This window comes from Podarcis cretensis, assembly GCF_951804945.1.
Source record: "Podarcis cretensis genome assembly, chromosome: 11".
Taxonomy (NCBI): Eukaryota; Metazoa; Chordata; class Lepidosauria; order Squamata; family Lacertidae; genus Podarcis; species Podarcis cretensis.
Window position 1 is genome coordinate 40,669,924 of NC_137180.1, and position 24,106 is coordinate 40,694,029.

A 24,106-nucleotide genomic window follows, 5' to 3' on the forward strand; every position below is an offset into this window, starting at 1 on the left:
CACCACTGTTGTGGGGCAAACCACACTTGGGGCAATTCAGTTGCACTGCTGAAAGTTCTTGCAACCAGTCGGTGATGATCTCTTGAAACCAAATTATAAGGGACTTCATGTCTGTGACCTCTCTAGGGGTTAAACTATAGCTATACAATTATCTTTTGAGGATAGAGAAAATGGAATCTGGTGCTATTGAGCAGCAATGGAACTGGAATGAGAAACCTAAAATGTTTGGTTCTTAATATGGGCTATACTTAAAAAAATAAATCAAAAATTAAGCCCAGTTCAGATGTCCCAGTTCTAGAATTCTAAAGATTCACCTTGCAAGCAAGCAGCCTATTTCTTCTTAGCTCTTAAGGGGAGAAAAGGAACAAAAAGAGAGAGAGAGACTCCCAAAAGTTTTTATGTTCTTATGCATTGTCCCAGCTATGCCAATAGTTTGCAAGTCACTGATAAAATCTAAATTGAGATATCAGAAGAGCACCAATCAGCAGAGTCCGGGGAAATGATTTTGGGTTCCAGATAGTCAGAGCCATCCAGACAGCAAGAAGTTCTACAGACTGGGGGCAAGGACGTTAGGACTGGGGGCAAGATGGTGGGGTGGGAGCAGGAACGGGGGTCCAGAAGCCAGGCGTCTGAGGGTCAGAGAGCCGGGAGTCAAGAAACCAAGGGTCCGAGGGTCAGGAAGCAAGGAAGCACGAAGTCAGGGGTCCAAGGATCAAGGAGTCAAGAAGCCGAGGTTCAAGGAGCCAAACACAGCAAAGCAGGAAGCGTGTTGCTGTGGCAAAGGGCCGAAGGGAAATGCTGACCTTATAACCCTTCCCAGCTCTTGCCACCAGGTGCTGTGAGGTACCAATCGGCCTCACCTGTGAGACCGCGTCTTGCCTCTTCAGAACCAACTTAGGAAGGCCCCAGTCCTGCAGAGTCCTATTGGTCACAGGGGCTGGCTCCTGCACGCACACCTGACACCTATCTCAGGCAATGCCTCTTCCCCTGTGAGCACTGACCACCCCACACCCATCTTTCAATGAGACCAAGCGCTCCATCTTATTGGGAAGCTAAACTGGCTTTCACCTGGACCAGGATCTTTTCTGTAGAACTCCCTACGCTGTGAAACTGTTTTCTGAGTGATGTTGATACAGCCTCCTCTTCCCAACTTGCTGTTCAAACTCAGGCGATAGATCACAGGATTGCAAAAGAGCAGATTTCCTTCAAGGGAAGGTAGAGCACAGTTCCGACTGTTTTTGAAGCTAGGGCTCCAAGGAGACCAGTTCTTTATAGAGTATTAAAATAAAAATGCATGAGAGGCAATGCATCACACAGTTGTAGCCCCAACTCCCCAAGCATCCCCCTCAGTAGCAGCTGAGTTGGCTGTTGCTCAAACAGGCACTCTCTCTACTTTATTCCATGGACTGTAGGACCATTTACAGATGCCAGGTTACATCAAAAACATGAAATACAGAGAACTTTTAAGTCATCTAATTGTTATGCAAAAAACCTGCTTATTAATATGAAGGGGTTACATGCAAGGAACTCTGCAGGAGAATCTAGAAGATCACTGCAGCATTCACTCAGAATAATAGGGAGAAATTACCACCATTCTTATTTTGCAGCAATATGGCTTCTTAATTAAGGTGGGATTTATTAGGGATGTCTAAGAAAAGGAGAGATTTCCACTGATCAGCCACTAATGGATCCAAACTACAAGAAAGAAGATTCCACTTAAACATTAGGAAGAACTTCCTGACAGTAAGAGCCGTTCGACAGTGGAATTTGCTGCCAAGGAGTGTGGTGGAGTCTCCTTCTTTGGAGGTCTTTAAGCAGAGGCTTGACAACCATATGTCAGGAGTGCTCTGATGGTGTTTCCTGCTTGGCAGGGGGTTGGACTCGATGGCCCTTGTGGTCTCTTCCAACTCTATGATTCTATGATTCTAATCCCTACAGATCAAAAAGTCATACTTGATGGCGGTCCAACGAAGTTCTGAGCTCCTCAAAAGGAAAAGCAGGCTATAGGCCTATTGATTGAATAAACACATGAATATTGACAATTTTAAACTCCTTAGGCCAAGAATATTCGGCAGATGTAAATGGAAGGAGGCTGTTGTTGGTTATGAAACCATCATTTTAAATTCTGCCTTTCTGAGATTCAGGATGCACCACATCACTTGACTGTGGTTTATTATTTAAAGGTTCTTTCTCTTTCGCAGAAGGAATTATCATTTATGAGAAGACCTTTAAAGATGTTGATAGACTACAACTCCCATCAGCCTTTACCATTGATAATGCTGACTGGGACTGATGGGAGCTGTGAGTCTAGGGATGATATTTCTCGTCATGAGCACACACACAGAGAAGGGGGGATGAATGTTCCAAAATTTTGTTGCAGCTATTTTAGTACCCAAACTCAGTCAGGTTTAAAGCTGTACATTTTATGAAATTTCCTAATCCTAATGGTTGCATTACCATTAAAACATTTTACAACACATTTAATTGTATCTTAATGTTAATGTTATTTTGGCTTTAGCAACTTTTTTTGGCCTTAGGCTACAATCTTATTATACATGCTTACCTGGGAGTAAGTCCCACTGAGCTCAATGAGAATAACTCCTGAGAAGGGATTGCAATATAAATCTCTGACTAAGCCTAAGGTCATGGGAGATGCACAATGGAATGCAATATGGCAATATTGCTACTTAAAATTCACTGCACTTCTATTCTTTATAGCTTCAAGAAGTGTGTTAAAGGAGACACTGCCTCTGAATTACTGATAAGAGTTCTATGCAGTCTTAGAGAATAAGAAAGAAGTGGGGTATTGTTGGAAAATGTAATTGAAATTCTACTCTCTTGAATTCTGGAAACATCAGGTTTTATTTTCTAGTACATTTTGTAACCTACAGTTTACATGGCAAACTTGGCTCCCCACAGTTGCATAGAGTTGCCAGCTTCCTGCAGCAAGTATCATACTAACATTTTGCTTGCATATTTCTGATTTGTTTCCTTAAAAATTGATTTCTTACAATAGAGAACAGGTGGACTTAAGAAGCCTTGCCTAAAAAACAAAACAAAAAAAACAAGCCTCTTCTTAAAATAGGAGATTAGGAAGTGAGATAGGAGGAAATGGAATGAAAGTTCTGGGAAACTACAAGTTTCTCAACTCCCTTTCCTTGATGTGTAGCCTTCTTCATTTTCCCAGATAGACTTGAGGTCTGTCATTCCCATTCTCCCAGAATCAGCCAGAAGATATTAAGCGCTATCTCACAACACTTAACCACTTTAAAGGGGGCACAGGATACATATGCCCAAGCACCATGTTCATTTAGGGTGTATAATACATTCACCTCCCATCATCCTGAGACCAGGTTATCAATTTTGAACATAGAGAAATCCACCATTGGGTCCACGTGCTACACATTTTAAATCAAAATCATTTTTGAGGAGCTAAGACAAAAGCAAATTTATTAAACCTTTACATTCTACAGGTAATCAACATAGTAAATTCAAAACATTTGGATGACCTTATTGGTTTTCTTTTTTTGCAAAAGACGTCCAACTCCCCATAGAGGAAACCCTTAGAATACTTGCCACTATTTATACTATTTAAATTGAAGACTCAGTTGAGGACTTGCTCACCTCACATTCCTTCCCTCCACTCTTCAAACCTTACATTTTATTATAAGTTGAATAGTAAACAAAAGTGTAAGGCAGTCTAAGAGAGCTGATATCCTTCCAGAAAAAAAATATCTGTAGCCACTATTTCTTAAGTGTTAGGAGCACATGATTGAAAGATCAAAGCCACGGCCATTCTACAAACAGTAAATTAAACACCCGCTTTTATAGCCTCTCGCGTGCGGAAACCTTTATTCCATATGCAAATTGCATTTTCGTGAAACAAGCATGTAAAACTAATTAGAAGAGAGTTTATATTTATTATTTCAATCTTGTCTTAATTGGAAAAAACAATAATCCAGCGCCATAGCCTCTTTTTCCGTAGCTGCCAAAAGAAATTCTCTCTTAAAAGCTGGGTTTTGCAGTTAGATGTAACGCTGCTTAGTTTGCCCTTATAATGTTGAAGTGAAGAAAAGAGAAGTAGAAATTTTTGTCCCTGCTTTTTCAGAAGCCTTGTAAGAAGTCTTGGAGTTGAGTGACTATTTCTGTATCCACAGTTTCCATGAGCGCCTGAAAGCCTTGTTCTCCCAGCAATTCCTGTTGTGCTTTTAGCTTCTCATATACAAATTGCTGCAGCGACACAGAGTGTACTGGATCCTTCAGTGCAAGCTGTGGGATACAGATAAGAACAATATATAATAATGAAAACAGCAGGCAAACCCAGGGCAACGATGACTCATTCATCTATTTTATAATCTAAGTTGGAGTATAAAAAAAAAAAGCTTTGGTTTTCTGCAATTCTTACATCTGCCCGTTCCAAATTCTTCCAAAGAGGAACTCTGCTATTTCATCCATTGAAATTAATCTTTAGCTGCAGTGCTCATTAATTTAACATTGCTCACATCCCCAAACGACAGATATCTTCATTTTTGCAGTTTTACCTCTCTCAGGAAATTTTAAAAGCCTAAGTACCACTGTTAAATTTCTCATTAGCCAACTCAGACAGATGTTTCACCAAGAAATAGCTCAGAATACCCAGGCTAAAAAAGTGTGAGGCAAAGCAAATAGGTGTTAAGATCTGCACATCAACAGAGCTACAGCCTCAGCCCAAACGTCAAGCAGTTTTACTTTTGGATTGGTCTGACTGATCTTTCTCCCTCTGATTATAAACATATATATTTATTATTTGAAGGCTGTGGAGTCTCTTTCAATTCTCCAGTGCTCAGTGAGATACACACAGTGCCTTCTGGCAACATTTCAAAAGTGAAGGTTTAGAAAATACCAAGTTTCAAGACCTCAACTACGAAGCAGAATTGCTATGGAAATTGAGACTATCACCTTCCCAAGTAATTGCTGAAGAATCTCCTTCAGCCATAAAAACAACCATGTCCTCTAACTGTGCAAGATATTGTTCAGAGAAATCTATGGGGAAATTTACAGGGAAACTGAGAACATAAATTGCAAAGTTATGTTTGAGAAAAGCACCTAATGTCATGTAACATTAGCTATTTTTTAAAACTGCATTTCCAACAGATTGACTGATTTTAGAAATACCCTCCCCCAAATCATTCAATGAAGGGGAGAGAAACTTGAAGAAAACTCTAAAATGGCAAACTATACCTTCAAACAGAAGCTTACATGGCGATTTACAATGGTGATTTACAATGAATTAATAGTAGCATCTGTGTCCAAGGTTTGGGATTGGGTTCAAAAGAAGATGCAAGAACTACCTACTCTGGAAGAATGGCAAACAAAGGTGATGGACTTTATGGGACTGGCTGAAATGATGGGCAGAATCCGCGACCAGGGGAAGGAGACAGTGGAAGAGGACTGGAAGAAATTTAAAATATATCTCAAAAACTATTGCAAAATTGAGGAATGTTAAGATGTCAGGGGGTAAGAGGTAAAGAACTGCAGCAGTAACTAAAAAACTAAAGGAAACTTTATGAAAGGGAATTAAGACAATTGACTTAAGGGTTGCTAAAGAATCATTAAACAAGGATGCAGGGAGGGGGAGGTATGGGGAAGTCAAAAGAAAGAAGGATATGAAATGATGACTTTGAAGTTATATTGGTTTAATTGTTTTGTGTGTTTTGATTTTCTTGTTTTTCTTCTGTTTGTCTTGTTCTGTTTTTATTATGTGTTTGAAAAACGAATAAAAATTATTTTTAAAAAAAAAAAATTAAAAGTGAGTTTACCACCACAAACATCAATAAGTTGTAACTGAAGGGTTAATAGGAATTATATAGTATGGAAAGTTGCAATATTAGGAACAAAAACAAATATGGATGCTCTTTGCTTGGAAAGCCTAGAACCTGTCCATTACTGGTCAAGAAACTCTTCTACTCTTTTGAAATAAAGAACAGCTCTGTTGGAAGAAGGTTTCCAAATCTTTCCCATCCTCAAATTCTTTTCTTTTCTGAGATTACATGCTCTTTAATCCTTTCTCCTGTTTGTCCCTGTGGTTGTGTGGTTAGAGTGTCACTTTGCAGAACTAGAAGTTTCAATTCTAGACCTGCTCGTGTCTTTCTCCCGTCCAACGTTACTCTTGTCTTCTGTGATGCCAAAAAGTGAATTTCCCCTGTGAAGTGTACCTTATGGTGCCATTGGCCCTAGAGTAGTGGGACCAGAGAATGGGATGTAAGAAAAAGAGGTGTCTTGATATATATTTCTTTTTAATCATGTAAGAGCAACTGAAAAAAATAATTTGCTAAATTCTGCAGTTTTGTTCTGCAAATTGTTATGTACTACTTTATCAAATTAACGATTATTTGCCTGTCACAGTACTGTTGTCTGAACAAAGACCTAAATAGGGATAGTACTGTAGCCCTGCTTCATCCTGTGCAGTTTAACTGTCAACTTATTAATAGTATCTCATCTCCCTAGGCAACAATAAGAAATCACTTATTCTGTCAGACTAGTTTAACCAACCTTAGCAGTTTTCTAATTATGAGAGCCTCTCGAAAATATTTTTAGCCGGCAGCAGCTTCCTTGATAGAACAGCTTAGTTAGCTGTGCCGCATCCCAACAAAATGTTAAAATGGAAGTTTACTAAAGCTATCATATTTTCAGAATCCAGCAGAATAAAAGTGATCAATGTGGAAACGTACAAAGCTAATGTTGGCATTACAAACGTAGATGTTATAAAAGGTAAAGGGACCCCTGACCATTAGGTCCAGTCGTGGCCGACTCTGGGGTTGCGGCGCTCATCTCACTTTACTGGCTGAGGGAGCCGGGGTACAGCTTCCGGGTCATGTGGCCAGCATGACTAAGCCGCTTCTGGCGAACCAGAGCAGCACACAGAAACGGCGTTTACCTTCCCGCCGGAGTGGTACCTATTTATCTACTTGCACTGTGCTTTCGAACTGCTAAGTTGGCAGGAGCTGGGACCGAGCAACGGGAGCTCACCTCGTCGTGGGGATTCAAACTGCCGACCTTCTGATCGGCAAGCCCAAGAGGCTCAGTGGTTTAGACAACAGCGCCACCCGAGTCCCATGTAGATGTTATAGCCATGTACAGTTTCCCAGATTAAGGGCTGTGTCCAAAAAACTCATTGTGTGTTTGGAACAACTTCCACAAGCTCCACAGAACTTCCCCCATACGTTGGTGGTGGGAGAGCAGGGAGAGGGAAGTCCCACTGCGTTCATGGAAGTCAAGTCCGCATGCCCAGTTATTCACAGTTGGATACAACCCAGTGTATCTAGCAGTTAGTTAAAAGCACTGAGTGCTTGGTGTGGTGGGTTGATGTGAGGTGGCCATTTTGACATATAAATAGGATAGAAATAAGTAAGTAATAACTACACACACACACACACACACACACCCTCTGCATGTGCTTTTAGGAGGGGCCCACCTCCAATATGTGATGCCTGACAATGTTATTTGAGGCATTTTTTAAAAAATTAAAAACTAGCTTTGTGGCAATGGCTGCCGCTGCTGTTTCATTTCCGTAAGAACACAACAAGCTGCACCGCAGAATGAACATCAGTGCCAAGAGACTAATATTTAACTGGGTTTTAGAAATTTAGGCAGATCTGCAAATGTCTCTGAGGCAATGAGACTAAATAGTCCCAAGTGCTTAAGTATCCTAGAGAAAAGCAATTTGAAAATCACATTAATAATTTATATTTTGTACAATTAGTCGGTGTACTGTTGCATTTTTATTTTTTACTCCATTATAAAGTTTGTCTGGCTACACAGCCACTTAATGCCTATTTTTGCTCGTATCTTATAATTATGGTTTAATCAAAGAATATTCAAATGTTTATAGTAAAACATTAGCACTAAAAAGACTGTCTTTAGTGAAACAACACAACACAGATATCACAAACTTGGGTTTGTGCCCAGGTTTTACCGTCAGCAAGTCTTACTTGGCTGTGAGGTGAAAGGAGGGCTTTTTCTGTGGTGGGTGGCCCCTGAACTACAGTATTTCCACACCATGCATTTAAAGCACACGGTTTCCCCCAAATAATTCTGGGAACTGTCCGTTGAAAAGGATGCTGGGAATTTTTCTATCCCGGGATTTTTTTAAGCCTTGTGCTTTGAATGTGTGGTATGGATGTAGCTTCAATTTCTCTTGCATCTTATTGAAAACTGGAAAACTTTTGCTATTGGTAAATTGAGCTTTTCTGGGGGTGGGGACTGATAATTTGGCTTTTGTTCAGAAATCTGTATTGCTGTTTCTAGCCTTGATTCTAATTTATTGTATATTATACTTTAGTTTCAACATATTTACATGAACCATTTTGGGAATATTCCTGCTGAAAGATGGCATACAAATATAGCATGCTAATAAAAACAACACCTGTAATTCTACACTGCTGACTTAAATGCTCCATAGTTTTGTATTTTGGCAGCTTTATTGCTGCTAAGCAGTAAAGCTGCTAGGGGATGGGGAGAAACCCATAAACTACCAATTTCACTGGAGAACTGAATTAATAAATTTATGTTCTAGCATAATTTACATACACTATCAGGTGGAAACACAGTCAATATTTTATAATATACCTTCTATGAAAAAATCTATATTTGTTTACCTCCTTTTAGGACTTGCTTTGGGGAGTGCGCCTTCAAAAAGGCAATATATATTTCTAAAGTGCCTTAATTTTAGAGCATCTTGACTAAAATGTAAGAAATAAAATTAGTATACTTGTTTGGATGATTAAATCCTGGCATGTACAAGTTTTATGGACCCCACACACAACTTCTTTGCTCCTCGTTCCACAACTATAAAGTTGGCTCTGTGTATGTCTGGTTTATTAAGCCAGGATTTGATCATCTAATCCATGTAAGAGTTATAAAATGCTTCCTCGCCCCAGGTGAGATTAACAATACCCTTACCCCAAAGTCTTCATCCTTTCATTAATATATACAGTTCATACTGGCCCCTATTAAAAAGTGCTAGAACAATAATTTTATATCATTTACACTTAATGAAGAATGTATCGAAAACGTCCAAATTCAAATGAAGTACGACGCTAATGAGATTTGATTTCATGCTTAATGAATCCAAAACTTATTCTAGGTGATCTCATGTCAATAACTGAGAGGTAACCTAATTATACTCTTTGAAATCAATCACTACAAAGAGACAAATTATTTCAGTCATTAATGTATTTTTCAATTAGAGTGTATTACAATGTAGAATGGGGGGGGGGGGACTAAACAAACCACAATTCATAATGTAATGCTATTAAATCCTGCAAATAAAAATTGCTCATGATTAATCAGCATGTTCTTAAAGATTTTCAAAGCATATTACGCTGAACAAAGATTAAGTCACAAAATATGGTTTTTAATATATATTGCTGGTTCTAAAAAGCAAGATTATATTTTTTTCTACTACAATATAAGGAATTGGAAGACTGGAACTAGAGCTTTCAAAAAGCAGCAGTCCTGAGTTTCCTCGTTTTTCCTATGCCATTGCCTACCATGACAGAATCTGTGAAGTACAGTGGTATCTCGGGTTAAGCACTTAATTCGTTCCACTAACCCAGAAATAGTACCTCGGGTTAAGAACTTTGCTTCAGGATGAGAACAGAAATCGTGCGGCGGCGAAGCGCAGCGGCAGCAGGAGGCCCCATTAGCTAAAGTGGTGCTTCAGGTTAAGAACAATTTCAGGTTAAGAACAGACCTCCAGAACGAATTAAGTTCTTAACCCAAGGTACCACTGTAGCTAACTCAATGCATAATAAACATTCACAGCACACAAATGTATTTTTGTCTTTATGAATACAATTTGTGATGATTTAGGATTTCAGTGCTAAAATGGATCCCAGAAATTTTGCTGAGGACCACCAATCAGATCAAATCTTAATTCTAATCACAAACAGGGCCATTCAGACTAATCAGATTCAACAAGAAAGCAGAAGAAGCTCTCAAAAACCAAAGAAGCGTTGTGACTTTAAGTGGCTCAGCAGTCACTAAATCTACTTACGTAGAAAGAAAAATGATTTTAACTTTATGACCAAAAAAGAAATAAATGGAATTCTTGTCATTCTAATTTCTAGGGTTTGTGATAGTTCTTCACTTAGCCAACAGGAGGCATTCTTCACCAAACTTTAAAGTACTACAGTCTAACTTCACAAGTTGAGACATTTCACAACTCAGTTTCTGTTTCTCTGTTCCCTTCTGTGTTGGTGTCAGCAGTTCAAGTGTAATATACCTAGTAATAGCAGCCAGGAAAGGCCTAGGTAAACCAGCCAAGTTTTCAGCAAACCCCACAAACCTCATTAGAACCTTTGATAAGTAGAAAAAAGAATTCCATTAATGAGCCTGGATAGTAATTTTCTGTTTCTTGTCGTTCATATAGGGGAATCATCTCCCTTTGCCTTACTTCTGTCTTATACAAAATATGTCTTTTATTCTTGCATGTTGGACTATGTCTTTCTTCTGCTTCTATTCCTCATTAATGATGATTAGTGTTTCATACTGCTGTAACATTTTCAAGCTAAGGCTTATAAGTAAAACATATCTAATTCTGAAGCTGCAATCTTACGCACACCCACTTGGAGGTAAGTTCCATTTAACTTAGGAGGACATACTAACAAAGACAGTATTTATTTCTCTCATGTGAGTCATTTTTTCCCATAGAAACAAAACCATAAACCTCCCTGGAATTAATTTATGGTTTTAATCACTGTATCTTGCTTAATTATAATATGGACATCTGTGACTCATTGGGTGGCTACAGAATCTAGAGCAACTACATGCACTTCACAGAAGCATGGCTGTGTCTCACTATGGAATCCTAAAATACTTTCCTCATATTTCTGATCATTGTCTATGTGCAGTAACGTTTTGTAGTGTGAAGCCGTTAGAAATATACGAATGAGCGCCTTGAAACTCAATTTAGATTATCAAGTAAAACTTTTAAAATTCTACTTTTCAGGAATGTTATTCCTGTCACGTGCAGGGCCAATTAGAACAGCAGAGTTTCAATTTGTGGGTGATAGAGTTGTGTTGAGAGAACACAACTGGATTTTTCAGCAGTGAGGAACACCATCGGTATTTGAGATAATATTAAATGACAAACGAACACTCCCCACCTCTTCTTTTGCAGAACACATTCTTTAAAGGAACTGGATATATTGTGAAGTATTATTGACCAGTGAAGCAAGAGCGTATGGATACCCATGGTTTGGGGGCCAGTGGTCAAATCTCAAGTGACATTGGTGCCCACATGCATGGCAATCACCGACTCCTTCCTTGTTCTATTAGCCTATCATTATAGCTGGTGGTTCCCACAAACTTCATAATCACGAAAGGCAAATGATTTGAAATAAACCTAATTTAAAAACTGGGCATGAAAGCAAACTAGCCTCAGGATGAACTTCCTAATCTGTTTCAAATGGGAGTATGAACATTCCTATCCCTTGCCCTATGAGCTGGGACTAGCACTCAGTTGCTAGGATAGCAAGCTCTCTTGCCGAGTCACACACAAGGACTTCTTCATGTGATCTTCCTACCCCCTTTAGTCAGAGGACAGAATCATGTTTTCTGGGTCTCTGCTAGCATGGAGCATCAAATTCACACCAGCTGCTCACTCAGAGGAGGGAGAATGAACCAAATGCCAGTCCCTACTATGTGGAACCATTGGTCAATAAAATTATCACCAGTTATCTAGTATTTCCTCCCCAATTATAATCTTGTTCTTGCAAGTTTTGCAGACCATATACATATAAGTATGCATATTGTGTGTGTGTTCATATGTGCAGTTTTTTTAATCAACTGTATACTAAATTATCCATGTGCCCTATATTTTTAATGTTATATAAAAGGGGATCAATTATCTTGCTTTTCTTTGTTATTTATTGATGTAGGTTTATACTATTCTAAACACACACATGAATTAAAGAAGATCCTCTGTGCATAAAATGTTTCCTTACTTTTGATCATTTTCAAGCCATTATTTCACATTTTTTCAACACTATTTTTTTTTTAAAAAGCTATTAACTCTAAGCAGTTATTCTAAGCAGGAGTAAGTTATTCTCAGTTTGTGAGGAATAACTCCTCAGTCTGTCATAAACTGCCCTGAGCTATGTTTTTAAAAAGCAAAAGGTTAGATTATTAAGTTTCCTGCTCCAGGTTACAGGCACTGGAGGTGCTAAATTAAGATGTGAACAAGATGGGGAAAGCCAAGTCTTAATAACTTTTAAGAATGGCAGTGTTAATTATCAAATCTTTAGAGCAAAATATACTGGCAATTTGGTATGTAGAAAGCAAAGGAGGAAGGGCCCCCAGAGTTTTGCATGAAAACAGAATATCTGAGGTAACTTTAATCTGTTTTAGTATTTTAACTTTTGTAAGTTTTAAAGTAAGGTTGTAAATTGTTGTTGATGTTAGTCTTATCTTTTTGTAAACTGCTTTGAGATTATTATTTTTTACAACCAAGCAATGTATAAATTTCATGAAATAAACAAGCGAATGAATGGTGGGCCAAATGGTAGCATTCTAGGATCCAACGATGCACAACGAGTTCAGCATACCCAAAGGGGCACTGGGCTTATGTTGCTCAAATAGTGGCTCTCTGTGCCAGGCAGCGAACTGCTTTTGAAACTGAGGGGATTTTCAAAAGCAGCGCGTGATGTGGTATGCATTGGTCTGCTCTTCAAAAGTCAAACAATCCAAGGAATTCTAGAGAATCCTCTGGGTAAATTTTGAGTTTCCTCAGGCTTAATCTTCTAATTTCTTCTATATGTCTCCCTCTCTCTCTCTCTCTCTGTGTGTGTGTGTGTGTGTGAATATGGTTCTAGTTTTCTGTAGAATCCAAAGATGCTGTTCCGAAGTCCAGCTATCACAATCCTGTCTATGCTGCCTTGTTTCTACAAACATGAACAGTAGAAGCATGAACATCACAGCCTAACTGCACAGTGCAGGATGGGGCTGAGTGTTTCAGGAACTACGGACATGATAGCAATTAAACCGAGGAACAAAAAAGTTGGTCTATGCATGGCTAAATTACATCTTTCGACACTCGAAGTGCTGGGCACATACCATCTTTTTCCTTTTGTCCTGCTCTGTGGGAGGCTCTTCTTCTTCCGTCACTTTGGGCTCTTCAGAAAGAGACATCAGCATGCAACTAAAAAACAGGATGCAAATAAATTAGGGCTTTCAACTTAGGCATGCCAAGAGAAGTTAAAAGTCTAATATACTTTTTTTTTTGCTCTTCTCATTCAAACTGTTTGTTGCATCCTCGTATAGGTTCACTGTACAAAGGGAATTGTGCTTGCAACGCAAGGTCACAAATGTTTTGTAATTTTTAAAGCTCCATAGTGTGTGAGGGCTTCAAAGCAAGGGTATAAAACAAAAAACAACATTTACCTGTTGTTCACAAATAGATAAACACAAGAGGGAACCTGCACTGCTTCTTGAACTCTGTTTATAGCATCACTCCAAATTCTTTTGGATACAGGCAACAGAAGGCAATGAATGTAAAAGCCCCATTGATCAGTGCTCTACTTCCCTGTCTCTAGAATTGTAATCTCATGATAAATTGACTGTGTAAAAAGAGTTCATGAGCCAGGCACCCAGAGCAATCATCACAGATTGCTATGCCAGCAACCCCAGAAATCTCTTGATGAGGATGAGAGAAAACATGGATCGAAACACAACAGAACAATACTTTTAGGTGGAAGTGAAGAGTGGACTCAAGTATGCTTGTAACATGCCAATGTCTTCTGTAATTGCTGCTTTCCTCTGCAGGCATTTTTATGTATTTATTGCATTTATACCCTACCATTTTCTCCAAGGCATACATAGCTCTCCGCCTCCCCTGCGAGGTAGGTTAGGCTGAGAGGCAGTGACTGGCCCAAAGCCACCCAGTGAGCTTCATGGCTGAGTGGGGATTTGAACCCTGGTCCCCCAGGTTCCAGTCTGACACTCTAACCACTACGCCACACTGGTTATATGCTATCACACATAAGAGAACATTTTTTTTGTCGTTTCTGAATCCATGTGCAGATATCATGCAACCAAACAAGCCAACAACCTCAGCTTGGAGCCTGGAGCGCCACAGCCAATCAGTGGAGACAGTACTCAGCTAGATGGGCCAATGGCCTGACTCGGTCTAAGGCAGTTTTTTCTGGCCTGTATTCAGTGTAGTAACTGTCCCATCTGCACAGGAATTTAAGCTTGTGCAGGAACCCCACCTCTCCTTTCCGGACAACTGCTCTGGATTTCTCCAAAAGCTCTCTGAAGTGCTGTGTGTGTGTGTGTGTGTGTGTGTGTGTGTGTCACAAGCATAAATCTTTGTGCTGATGGAATGGTTTGTTGGCACTACATTAGCTAAAAATCTATGCTGCTAATTGCCTACTTTAAAATCCTTCAATAATTGCATACAGATCTGTAAATCCAAATGAGAGGCTTATTTAAGCAGGCTTTATAAGCAATGATACCAATGCAAGTTGATCTAAACTAAACAAGTCTTGATCATCTGTACAAAAAAGTATGCACACATAAATATGGACATTTGTCAATGGCTGTATATAAAACTTGAATGCAAAATGATTACCGTATTTTTCTGTGTATAAGACTAGGTTTTTTCCCTAAAAAATAATGTCAAAAATTTGGGGGTGTCTTATACACAGATACATCTCTCCCCATTTTCTTAAATCAGAGTCCTCCAAAATAGGGGGCGTCTTATACATGGAGGTGTCTTATAGACGGAAAAATACGGTACTTACATTTGTGAGCCAACCTCTATTAAGGCATTGGCAATCTAGAACAGCCACACTAGTTCACACTTTTAAGTATCAAAGCATACAAATTTCATCTTAACATTCGTAAACAAGGTTGAGCCAAGATGATCTTGGCAGCTTATCAAATGCAGCAGGCGCAAACAAATTAAGCATTTCACTTTACTCTTTGAAAGTTCTTGTTTCCGTGTCTTCAGTCATGACATCGTGAAGCCCTTCTACGGAAATGTTTATGATGCCGCAAAATTTATCTTGGATAATACTGGAAAAGAACAGGAAAACGGTTTAGCTCAACTAACTAAACAGGAAATTTCCTCGGCACTTTTTAAAGGGAACACCTCCGGAGAGCGACTTCCTTTAATTTAGAGCTAACACTCGCAAGCAGCAACTCCAAACTACAGAAACTTCTGTAGTTTCTGTCTCGTAGGCAACTGCAAAACTGGCCATAGGGAAAATGAGAGAACACACACCAGGAAAACAACACTTGCACAGCCCCCTCCCCAATAACTGGCTCCAAGCATTTACCTGCCAAACAGGTTTGGCGTGGTTAGCTCTGACAGTGCCAATCACATATTGGAGGAAAGGGGGTGGCTGGAATCAATCCTCTTGCCCCAAGCAGTTACTGTTAAAACTGACAGCACCAAACATCTGTCACGCCTGCATGTGAACCCAATTAAAAACAGAAGAAATGAAATGTGTACACCGCCCCAAGTGCTATATGGAGGAGTCCATCGACGGGAACAATAACTGAAGATCTGATCTTGAATATCAATTTACAGGGAATCCTCATCTGAAGTGCTGATTTCCCCATGGATCGGAGGAAAATCTTTAAATGCATGGCTTGCTCTGTGGCAACTTGAATTAGTAATAGCACTGGTATGCCTTGCGTACAATTAAATTCAAGATGCAGACACTCATCTCTGAAATTGTTGCTCAGTGTCCACAACTTGTGGTTAAAGCTCAGAATTAATGAATGTGAAGGACCTAATCTGTCAGCCTGATCCCAACTTGGAATGCCTGCAGGGTGCGTCTCTTGTATCTATTATGGCTGCTGCAAAGGTGACCTTTTTTTATTTCTTGCACTTCCTTCATGTCCAGGGGTTTCGCCAATGAAGGGGAATATAAAAGCAAAATTCAATGCAAGAAGATGGTGACTTTTAGAAGCATAAGAATTTTAATGAATCTCAAGAACATATTTCCCCCTCCAGAATTTTCCAGAATCTTTCATTTTAAAAGCAACAGCCCAGGTTATGGGTGCAATTCTAACCCCAGTTACTTAAGAGTAGGCACCACTGAGTTCAGTAGGATTTCTGAGCCAGTGTGGTATAGTGGTTAAGAGCAGTGGACTCGTAATCTGGTGAACCCGGTTCGCGTCCCCGCTCTTCCACATGCAGCTGCTGGGCCACCTTGGGCTAGTCACACTTCTTTGAAGTCTCTCAGCCCCACTCACCTCACAGAGTGTTTGTTGTGGGGGAGGAGGGGAAAGGAGAATGTTAGTCGCTTTGAGACTCCTTAGGGTAGTGATAAAGCGGGATATCAAATCCAAACTCTTCTAGCCATAGTTAGGATTACAGTGTAAGGGTCCACCAGCACCATAAATTTAAAGCAGTATCATATCACTTTAAACGCTCATGGCTTCTCACAAATGAATCCTGGGAACTATAGCTTGCTAAGGGTGCTCAGTTGTTTAAAAAGACCCTTATTTGCCTCACAGGGCTGAAGTTCCAAGTGGTTTAACAATCAATCCCTCTCTCCAGGGAAATCTGGCTCTGTAAGAGAACAGAACCCCTGCGTGAAATGGTCATTGCCTGTATATCACAGAAACATTTATTTAGTGGAGATTAGGGAGATGAACTTTACTGACGTCCTCTCTGTGAATTGTTTCCATTCCAGATGGCCATTATAAGAACTAGTGTTTAACTTTGAGAACTGGTGCTCGAGGTCTGCTTGTTTTCTTTCACATCCCCTTTCCCTTTGGGGTCATGCCTTTTAGATCACGAGACTGGAGGCAGAGGCAGCCCTGCTTTTATTTATTGTGAGAGAGCCAGTTCAGCTGAAGATGGAGTAAAAATGCTTTAAAATAAACATATAAGGAGAGGACAACTGTAGCCCTATTTGGGTATTTGAGCAAACACATGAGGGCTTAAATAGGGAGCAGTGGCATGCACAAGAAACCCCTGTGTTCCCACATGATGGCTGGACTTCAGGCCTTCGTAGGTTCAGTCGGAAGGTTTGAAGAGAGTTTTTAAGTACATTCAGCTTGATGCACCTAGAAGCTTCCTTTAGAAGGGTTCCTGATCACGAGGAGGTTTGTGTTCAGCCAAACAATGTTTAAAAGTATCAATCGGATCCTAATGCTAAACAACCGAATATTTTGGTTCTGAATACACCTTGATCAAGGCACACCGTAGCATTATATAAGTTGATCAGAAGGCTAGGGTCAGTGATGTGTAGAGGATTCTGGGTCGAGTAGCTGTCGAATCATAGAATTACAGAGTTGGAAGGGATCCTGAGGATCATCTAGCCCAACACCGGCAAAGCAGAAATATGCAGCTGGCCCATATGGGGATAGAACCTGCAACCTTGGTGTTATCAGCACCGCACTCTAACCAATTAAGCTTGATCCTCTTCTCCTATACAGTGGTACCTTGGGTTACAGACGCTTCAGGTTACAGACTCCGCTAACCCAGAAATAGTACCTCGGGTTAAGAAATTTGCTTCAGGATGAGAACAGAAATCGTGCTCCGGTGGTGCAGCGGCAGCAGCAGGCCCCATTAGCTAAAGTGGTGCTTCAGGTTAAGAACAGTTTCAGGTTAAGAACGGACCTCCAGAACGAATTAAGTTCTTAACCCGAGGTACCACTGTATAAGTCTTTGAATTCGGGTTTCTATGATTTAGGGAATGCTGCCGGCAACCTTGAAAAATCAACTCTGAAATACTTCCAAGACAAAACTGGTTTTATGTAGTTGAGTTTGCACACTCAGGTCTGATTGAGATACTCTCAGTACAGTGGTACAGATAGGTGTCTTTCATTTTTGGAAAGGAACTGTCAGATCTGCTTGAAAATATGTGTTGGCTTGCCTCAAATGTAGTAATGCATTTTGTATTAACAGGCCCACCACTGCTCTTCTGGTGTTATGTGTATATTGATATTTTGAATGTATTTCATTGTTGTGATTCTTCCACCTCAAAGGGAGTTGGAAAGATCACAGAAAACAGGTGTGCACACTTAACTGTCCAGCAGATCACAGAATTATAGAGTTGGGATGCAGCCCCAACGGTCATCTAGCTCAACTCATCTAGCTCAAATGCAGGAATCACGACTCAATTTATGCAACGACAGACATGTACATGGGCACTTCTGAAAACAGAGTGGGTAGCCACACAAGTTTTTCATGTTGTCAAGGCAATCTGAGTATAATTTTTGGATGCTATAATTACCTAATCCACTTTACCCATCTGATTAACAAACAACAGTTACAGAGTCAATGGTAATTAAGTTACTCTACTAAAGCATAATTCATTGCAAAGATTCATGTCATCTATTTGGAATGGAATCCCATTATCACAAACAACCATGCTGGCACTGGCTCTTTCAGCTCCCTACACAAATATGTGCTAGGATGTTGCTCTCCCATTCCATTTTTTCCAGCAACTGCAGTTTAACTTTTAAATATTTTTTCCAGCATCTGCAGTTTAATAAGTTCCAAGGATAAAATGCACCTCTCAAAAAATATCTTCAGTTTGTGATACAAGAAACTGCAAAACATAGTATTTCTTACAATATCAACAGATTTTCTTATGAATTTCTAACTTTAGTTAGTTCTGTCTATGTATCCAGGACAAAGATCCATCATGGGGAAAATGCAGGCAGTTGATACATTGGTGACAGACTTTAAATACAGTGGTGCCTCGCAAGACGAAATTAATACGTTCCGTGAGACTCTTCGTATAGCGGTTTTTTCGTCTTGCGAAGCAAGCCCATTGACGGCTTAGCGGATTAGCGCTATTAGCGGTTTAGCGGCTTTTAGCGATCAGCTGTTAAGCGGCTTATCAGCGGATTAGCTGATAAGCGGCTTAGCGGCTTAGGAAAAGGGGGGGAAAAGGGGGAAAAAACCCGCAAGAACTCGCAAGACATTTTCGTCTTGCGAAGCAAGCCCATAGGGAAATTCGTTTTGCGAAGCGCCTCCAAAACGGAAAACCCTTTCGTCTAGCGGGTTTTCCATCTTGCGAGGTGTTCGTCTTGCGGGGCACCACTGTACACATAAAACAGTTCATTAGAACAAACATACCTATCCTGTTAGACTGCTGCGCTCTGTTGAGTAGCATGGTGCATTACAATGTTGCTGTTATCTCACAGTCTCTTGCCGATAAAAGCTATTTAGTTCTACAAGTAACTAAGTTTCATGATGCTGCCAGCTACAGTTCAGTTTTACTTACTCATTTGTAAGTAGCCTTATAGTGCTCCTATGAATCACTTAATACAAATAAATATTTGAAAACTCTTAAGATCCTGATAGATAAGGACTTAACATCTGATATAGGTGGCTGAACACATAGGGGTGCAAAGTTAGTTCTTGATGAATGATTTTCCACCGGCAGACAGAACAAAATGGAAACCTATATCTCCCATGATATTTTTGGCTAAGGCTGTTGTCATGCAGCAGTTAGCTTGGTGGCAGACAGATGGCGCTGGAAGCTACAGTGTGACAACAGCCTTCTGAGAGCTGCCAGGCCTTCGCAGCAGCAGTGACCAGCCCAGGCATGCAGTAGAGGTTACAGTCATTACAGGCTAGGGCAGCCACCACTGTTGCCCACCTCATGGGAGCTGTTTCAATGGGCAGCAGGAAAGCAGGATGGAGTTGCCCCAGCCTGCCATAACTATTCCTCTATAACTCGCTTGGGTCACTTGCCGCTGTCCCCTCCTCCTCATGGAAAAAGATCTAACTGGGGAGAGGGGCAAGGAAGGCTTGGTGAAGTCTCACATGGGAGGATTCTCAAGGGCAGTAGGTGGGGCTGACACTCCTTTGCACCTCCAACATTGTGGGGGGGGCAAAAAGAAAAGCTGGAGAGGATCACAAAAGCTTGGAAGGATCAGCATGCGTCAGGCTTTCAACCACTGGTGTCAGGATTTGGACAGGTAAGTGGGGCAACCCGCTTGTCCATCATGCACCAAGTATGCTATGTCAGGCATAGGCAAACTCGGCCCTCCAGATGTTTGGGACTACAACTCCCATCATCCCTAGCAAACTGGACCAGTGGCCAGGGATGATGGGAATTGTAGTCCCAAAACATCTGGAAGGCAGAGTTTGCCTATGCCTGTGCTATGTGATTGACAGATGACTTGCCCTGACTGCCTGTTAAAGGTGGCCCATGCTGCTGGAGCCTTGGTCTAATGGGTTAGTACTGAGTGAAGAAGTGCTAGTGAAGTATAGAGGGTGGGTGGGTTTGACAAGGGGTGGGCAGCAGGGTTGGTGATGCAAGCAGTGGCCCTCATGTCTGTATGTGTACACACACAAATACACAAAAACTTAAGTTTCATACAAAAAAAAGCTATGACAGCAAATATGGCAATATTTGAAAAAAACAGACTAGATTTCCCCCTCCCCTGGCGTATCAGTTGTTGAACTTTCATCTACAAAATATCTCACGCTGCTGCTGTTTATAGACTTCATACATGCAGCCACAAAAATCCCTGCCAAGTATATTACAATGCAGAATGTTCAAATAAGATGACCTGCGCTTGGCTTTGAAGTGCTGCTGGTTTAGGAGGCTGACCGTGGTCCAGTTCTGAACTTCCCAGTGAGTGCTGAGGTGCAGGCTGAGTTGGATCCGCTATGCTGTAGCTTCCAGCTTGATAAAAGCCATAGTATTCTATTCCATTGTCAGAGTCATTTTGCTCTTTGAGCTTCTGCCTGAACTGAATGATTTTGTAGATCAAAAAGAAGATCACAGCACAGGCCAAAATAAAAAAGGTTAATAAAATGTCAAATGCCTGATGTAGTTTCTCGACCTGCTGTGTGCAGATTAGAGATGTTTTCAAGGAGACAGAAGTAGATTCTGGTGGAGATGCTCTGCTTTCTTCCATGGTCAAATTAACAGGTATATTCTGTGCTGGTATTTGCACCGTTAGCACTGAGAACACTATAGCTGCCTGTCTCAGCTTCCTACTGGAATGGGTTCCATCCAGATTTTGAGCAGCTGATGAGGTCGGCACTTCTGCCCATAATGTAACTGTATTTGCTTCCACATCCTTTGAATGTTCAGAAACTGCATTGCTTGAGGGGGGGTTATCTGATCTCATCAATAAAGTAGTGGTACTTTGATGGATACCTGCTGGCTTTACATTCTTGAATATTCCAGGTCTTGTGGTAGTGTTGAAACAGTTTGCAACCAAACCCCAGTTGGCATAATTCAAGTGCCTTCCATGCAAATAGGAAGGATTTTGGCAATGAATTTTAATAGAGATGGAAGAAGATGTTAGCCAGTTAATTAGCCCAAGTAATCTGCAGTCACAATTCCAAGGGTTGTGATTTGCCTGTAAGTGAGTTAAAGAGACCAAAGGCTTAAGCACTTTAGAATGCAAGTCTGTAAGATTATTAAATGCTAGATTCAGTATCTTCAAAGAGGATCCCATTTTTTCAAATGTATTATCTGCAATATTGATTATTTTGTTTCTATCAAGTTGCAGAAACATTAATTCCTCCAACAGTGCAAAGGTACTGGAATTGATGTTTTGCAAATCATTATTGCTCAAAAGTAGCTTTTTAAGATTACTTAGACCTGTAAAGCCATTCACATGGATAGCTTTTATTTTGGCACTTTTTAGAGATAGATATTGAAGCTTGTCAAGTCCTCTGAATGCAAAGGGAGGTATTGATCCAATCGGGTTATGTGACAATGAAAGTCTTTCAAGATTGCTCGATGCAGCAAATGCATTTGACGGCACACGTGTTAAATTGTTACTGTCAAGGTACAAACATGTAAGGTTGTCAAGGTGACAAAATGCCGAGTGTGATATCCACGAAATCTTATTGTTCGCTAGGTTAAGAATCCGAAGACTAATCATGCCGACAAAAATGCCACTGCCAACAATCCTGAGATGATTACTTTGCAGCATCAGATATTGAACTGAAGCAAGATCACTAAATAATCCCTTGCGAACAAAAGCTATTTCATTATTTTGCAGGTGTAAAGAGCGAAGCTTTGAAAGTCCTTCAAATGTTCCAGGATCCAAGTGTTTTATTTGATTATTATTCAGACGTAGGTACCACAATTTCTTAAGTTCAGAAAATGCCTTTGGGTACACATATAAAATGCTAGCATTATCCAGGTGTAGCACAGCGAGTTGCCGGAGGCCTTTCAGTTCATTTGGATTTAGGTGTGATATGTTGTTTCCACTTAAATATACAAATACGGTATGTTGTGGAAAATTCTTTGGAACAATGGAAAGACCTGAATCACGGCAGTCAGCTTGTCTGCCTCTACACTGCTGGCAAACAGATGGACAGCAAAGTATATCCTGGATCAGCAACAGAAATAAACAATGAAGAGAATTCCAAAACAACTCAAAGGGGTGAAGTTGACACATATCCCAGATTTTGAGTTTTCCCGTCATCTTTGATTGTGCTATCGGGGGGAGAAAAGTTTTAAAATGCTTATTCAAAACTCTCCAATTTCATTATGATAAAAGCATGCAATATTATAATGTTATTTCTACTCTTTTGTGAATGTTGTCTCTTATACTATTGTTCTCTGGCTTGCAACTATGTCTACAATTTATTAGTTTATAAGATGGTTATAAACAAGATGGTTTAACAATCTCACCAGTTAAAATTTAAAAGTAATGTAAAAATAACAGCTTTCAGAGATAGAAGCTCCTTAACGACTTTTTAATGAGCCATCCCACTTAAATTCATCCCACTGGTAACTTCTTAAACTTTTAATGTCACTTTTACTGTTCCAAGTTTAAAGTATATTAAAATAGTTCTCACCTAGAATGTGATGCTCATTTTATCAGCTAAAATTTCTTCTTCTGTACCACAGTAAAATTATTAGTACATGCATATGCTGGAGTTTAAGAACTTTCTAGACAATAGGCTAGTTTCTTACGTTTTGTTGCAGGTTCTGCAACTGTTCCTACAGGAAACATCTACTCTTCCCCACTGGCTCCTCCACAATGACTGGTTAAAATAAAGTTACCATGGATACAGGAAACTGAGAGACAGGAAGTTATTTTATCTGCAGTTCTGAAGGACTGTGGGGGGGGGGGAATCGCTGCAATTCATTCCTCTAAAAATCAGTTGGATTTATTTATCTGTCTTCCCACGGTGCAGATAATAGTCCGTATTTGCTTTATATGACTGTGTATAATAAAGACTGCATGTGCTTAAGCTAATTTAAGTATAAAAACAATGTAATGTGTGATGTGTTTATAACTAGTTTATAACCAGTAAAAGCAACTGTTCACAGGAAAGAAAAAGACAATGCTCTTAAGTTGTCTCCAGCACGTAAAAGTATTATTCCCCCAAATCAAATACTGTAGTTCAAACAGTACTTGTTTTATACTGAGTAAAACATTTTTTTGTCTGTATTTTATTGGAGCACAAACATTTTTGACACAGGGAAGAGCCTCAGGTGACCAATGTGGAAATGTGCAGCAGAAGAGACTTAATAAATTGCCTTATGGGGCACACTGTTGTAAAAGAAACAATTTCTAATTTATAGAAAAGGTAAGATATCAAAGTGCTACTAGCTAAAATGTACCATAAGCTCTCGGTGCTATTACATAAAATTTACTGTAAGTGGTCCTTGGGGAGTGAGCAGAGGCTTTTGAGCTATAATAGCAAATAGATATGTGTGAATCCCTCTTTCCAATAGGAATTAGGGCTTAGAAAAGAACCTGGCAAATCAGCAGAAGATCTAACGCAGTATCTGTAGGTTTTATAAGATGAAATGACTTCAAAACAAATCGTCACCAATATCCCAAATCTGTAGGCACATTGGAAGGTGGGGTTATAATAAAGTTGTAACATCACTCCAGTTAATACATTTAGCTGAGAGAAGCACTGGAAGCAGTATGATGAAGAAGCAGACAAATAGACTTCAGGGCATGGGCTGGCAAACTAAGGCCCGGGGGCTTCATCAGACCCAATTGCCTTCTGGATCCGGCCCGCAGACTATTTTATTGCACTGACAGAACCTTTTATTTCTTTGAGCAATTAAAGGACGGCCTGTGTCAAAAGTTTAGAGAAAGAGAAGACATTCATATAGGCCCATTTAAATAAATAAGAAGCCAAAATGCTAAGCAC

General features: G+C 40.0%; 2 protein-coding genes across 3 annotated transcripts in view; both read right to left on the minus strand.

Annotated features, from left to right (window-relative positions):
* Nucleotides 1-2,843: 2,843 nt before the first annotated feature.
* IPO11 (importin 11) overlaps nt 2,844-24,106 on the minus strand; it is a 71,158-nt gene continuing 49,895 nt past the window's right edge. Inside the window, exons 27-29 of the mRNA XM_079995932.1 lie at nt 14,962-15,057; nt 13,096-13,180; nt 2,844-4,269 (exon numbers count right to left, since the gene is read on the minus strand). Coding sequence (XP_079852058.1) covers nt 4,105-4,269; nt 13,096-13,180; nt 14,962-15,057 — 346 coding nt within the window. The 3' untranslated portion in view covers nt 2,844-4,104. The remainder of the gene's footprint in view (nt 4,270-13,095; nt 13,181-14,961; nt 15,058-24,106) is intronic.
* On the minus strand, nt 20,232-23,969 carry LRRC70 (leucine rich repeat containing 70). Of its 2 annotated transcripts, none has more exons than XM_079995525.1 (2): nt 22,908-23,969; nt 20,232-22,424 (listed from the first exon to the last, which is right to left on the minus strand). In XM_079995525.1, the coding sequence occupies exons 1-2, from the start codon at nt 22,945-22,947 to the stop codon at nt 20,503-20,505; spliced, it is 1,962 nt and encodes a 653-aa protein (XP_079851651.1). In that variant the 5' UTR covers nt 22,948-23,969; the 3' UTR covers nt 20,232-20,502. The 2 variants fall into 2 exon arrangements, with proteins under 2 accessions (XP_079851651.1, XP_079851652.1); XM_079995526.1 differs by having other exon boundaries at nt 22,790-23,969.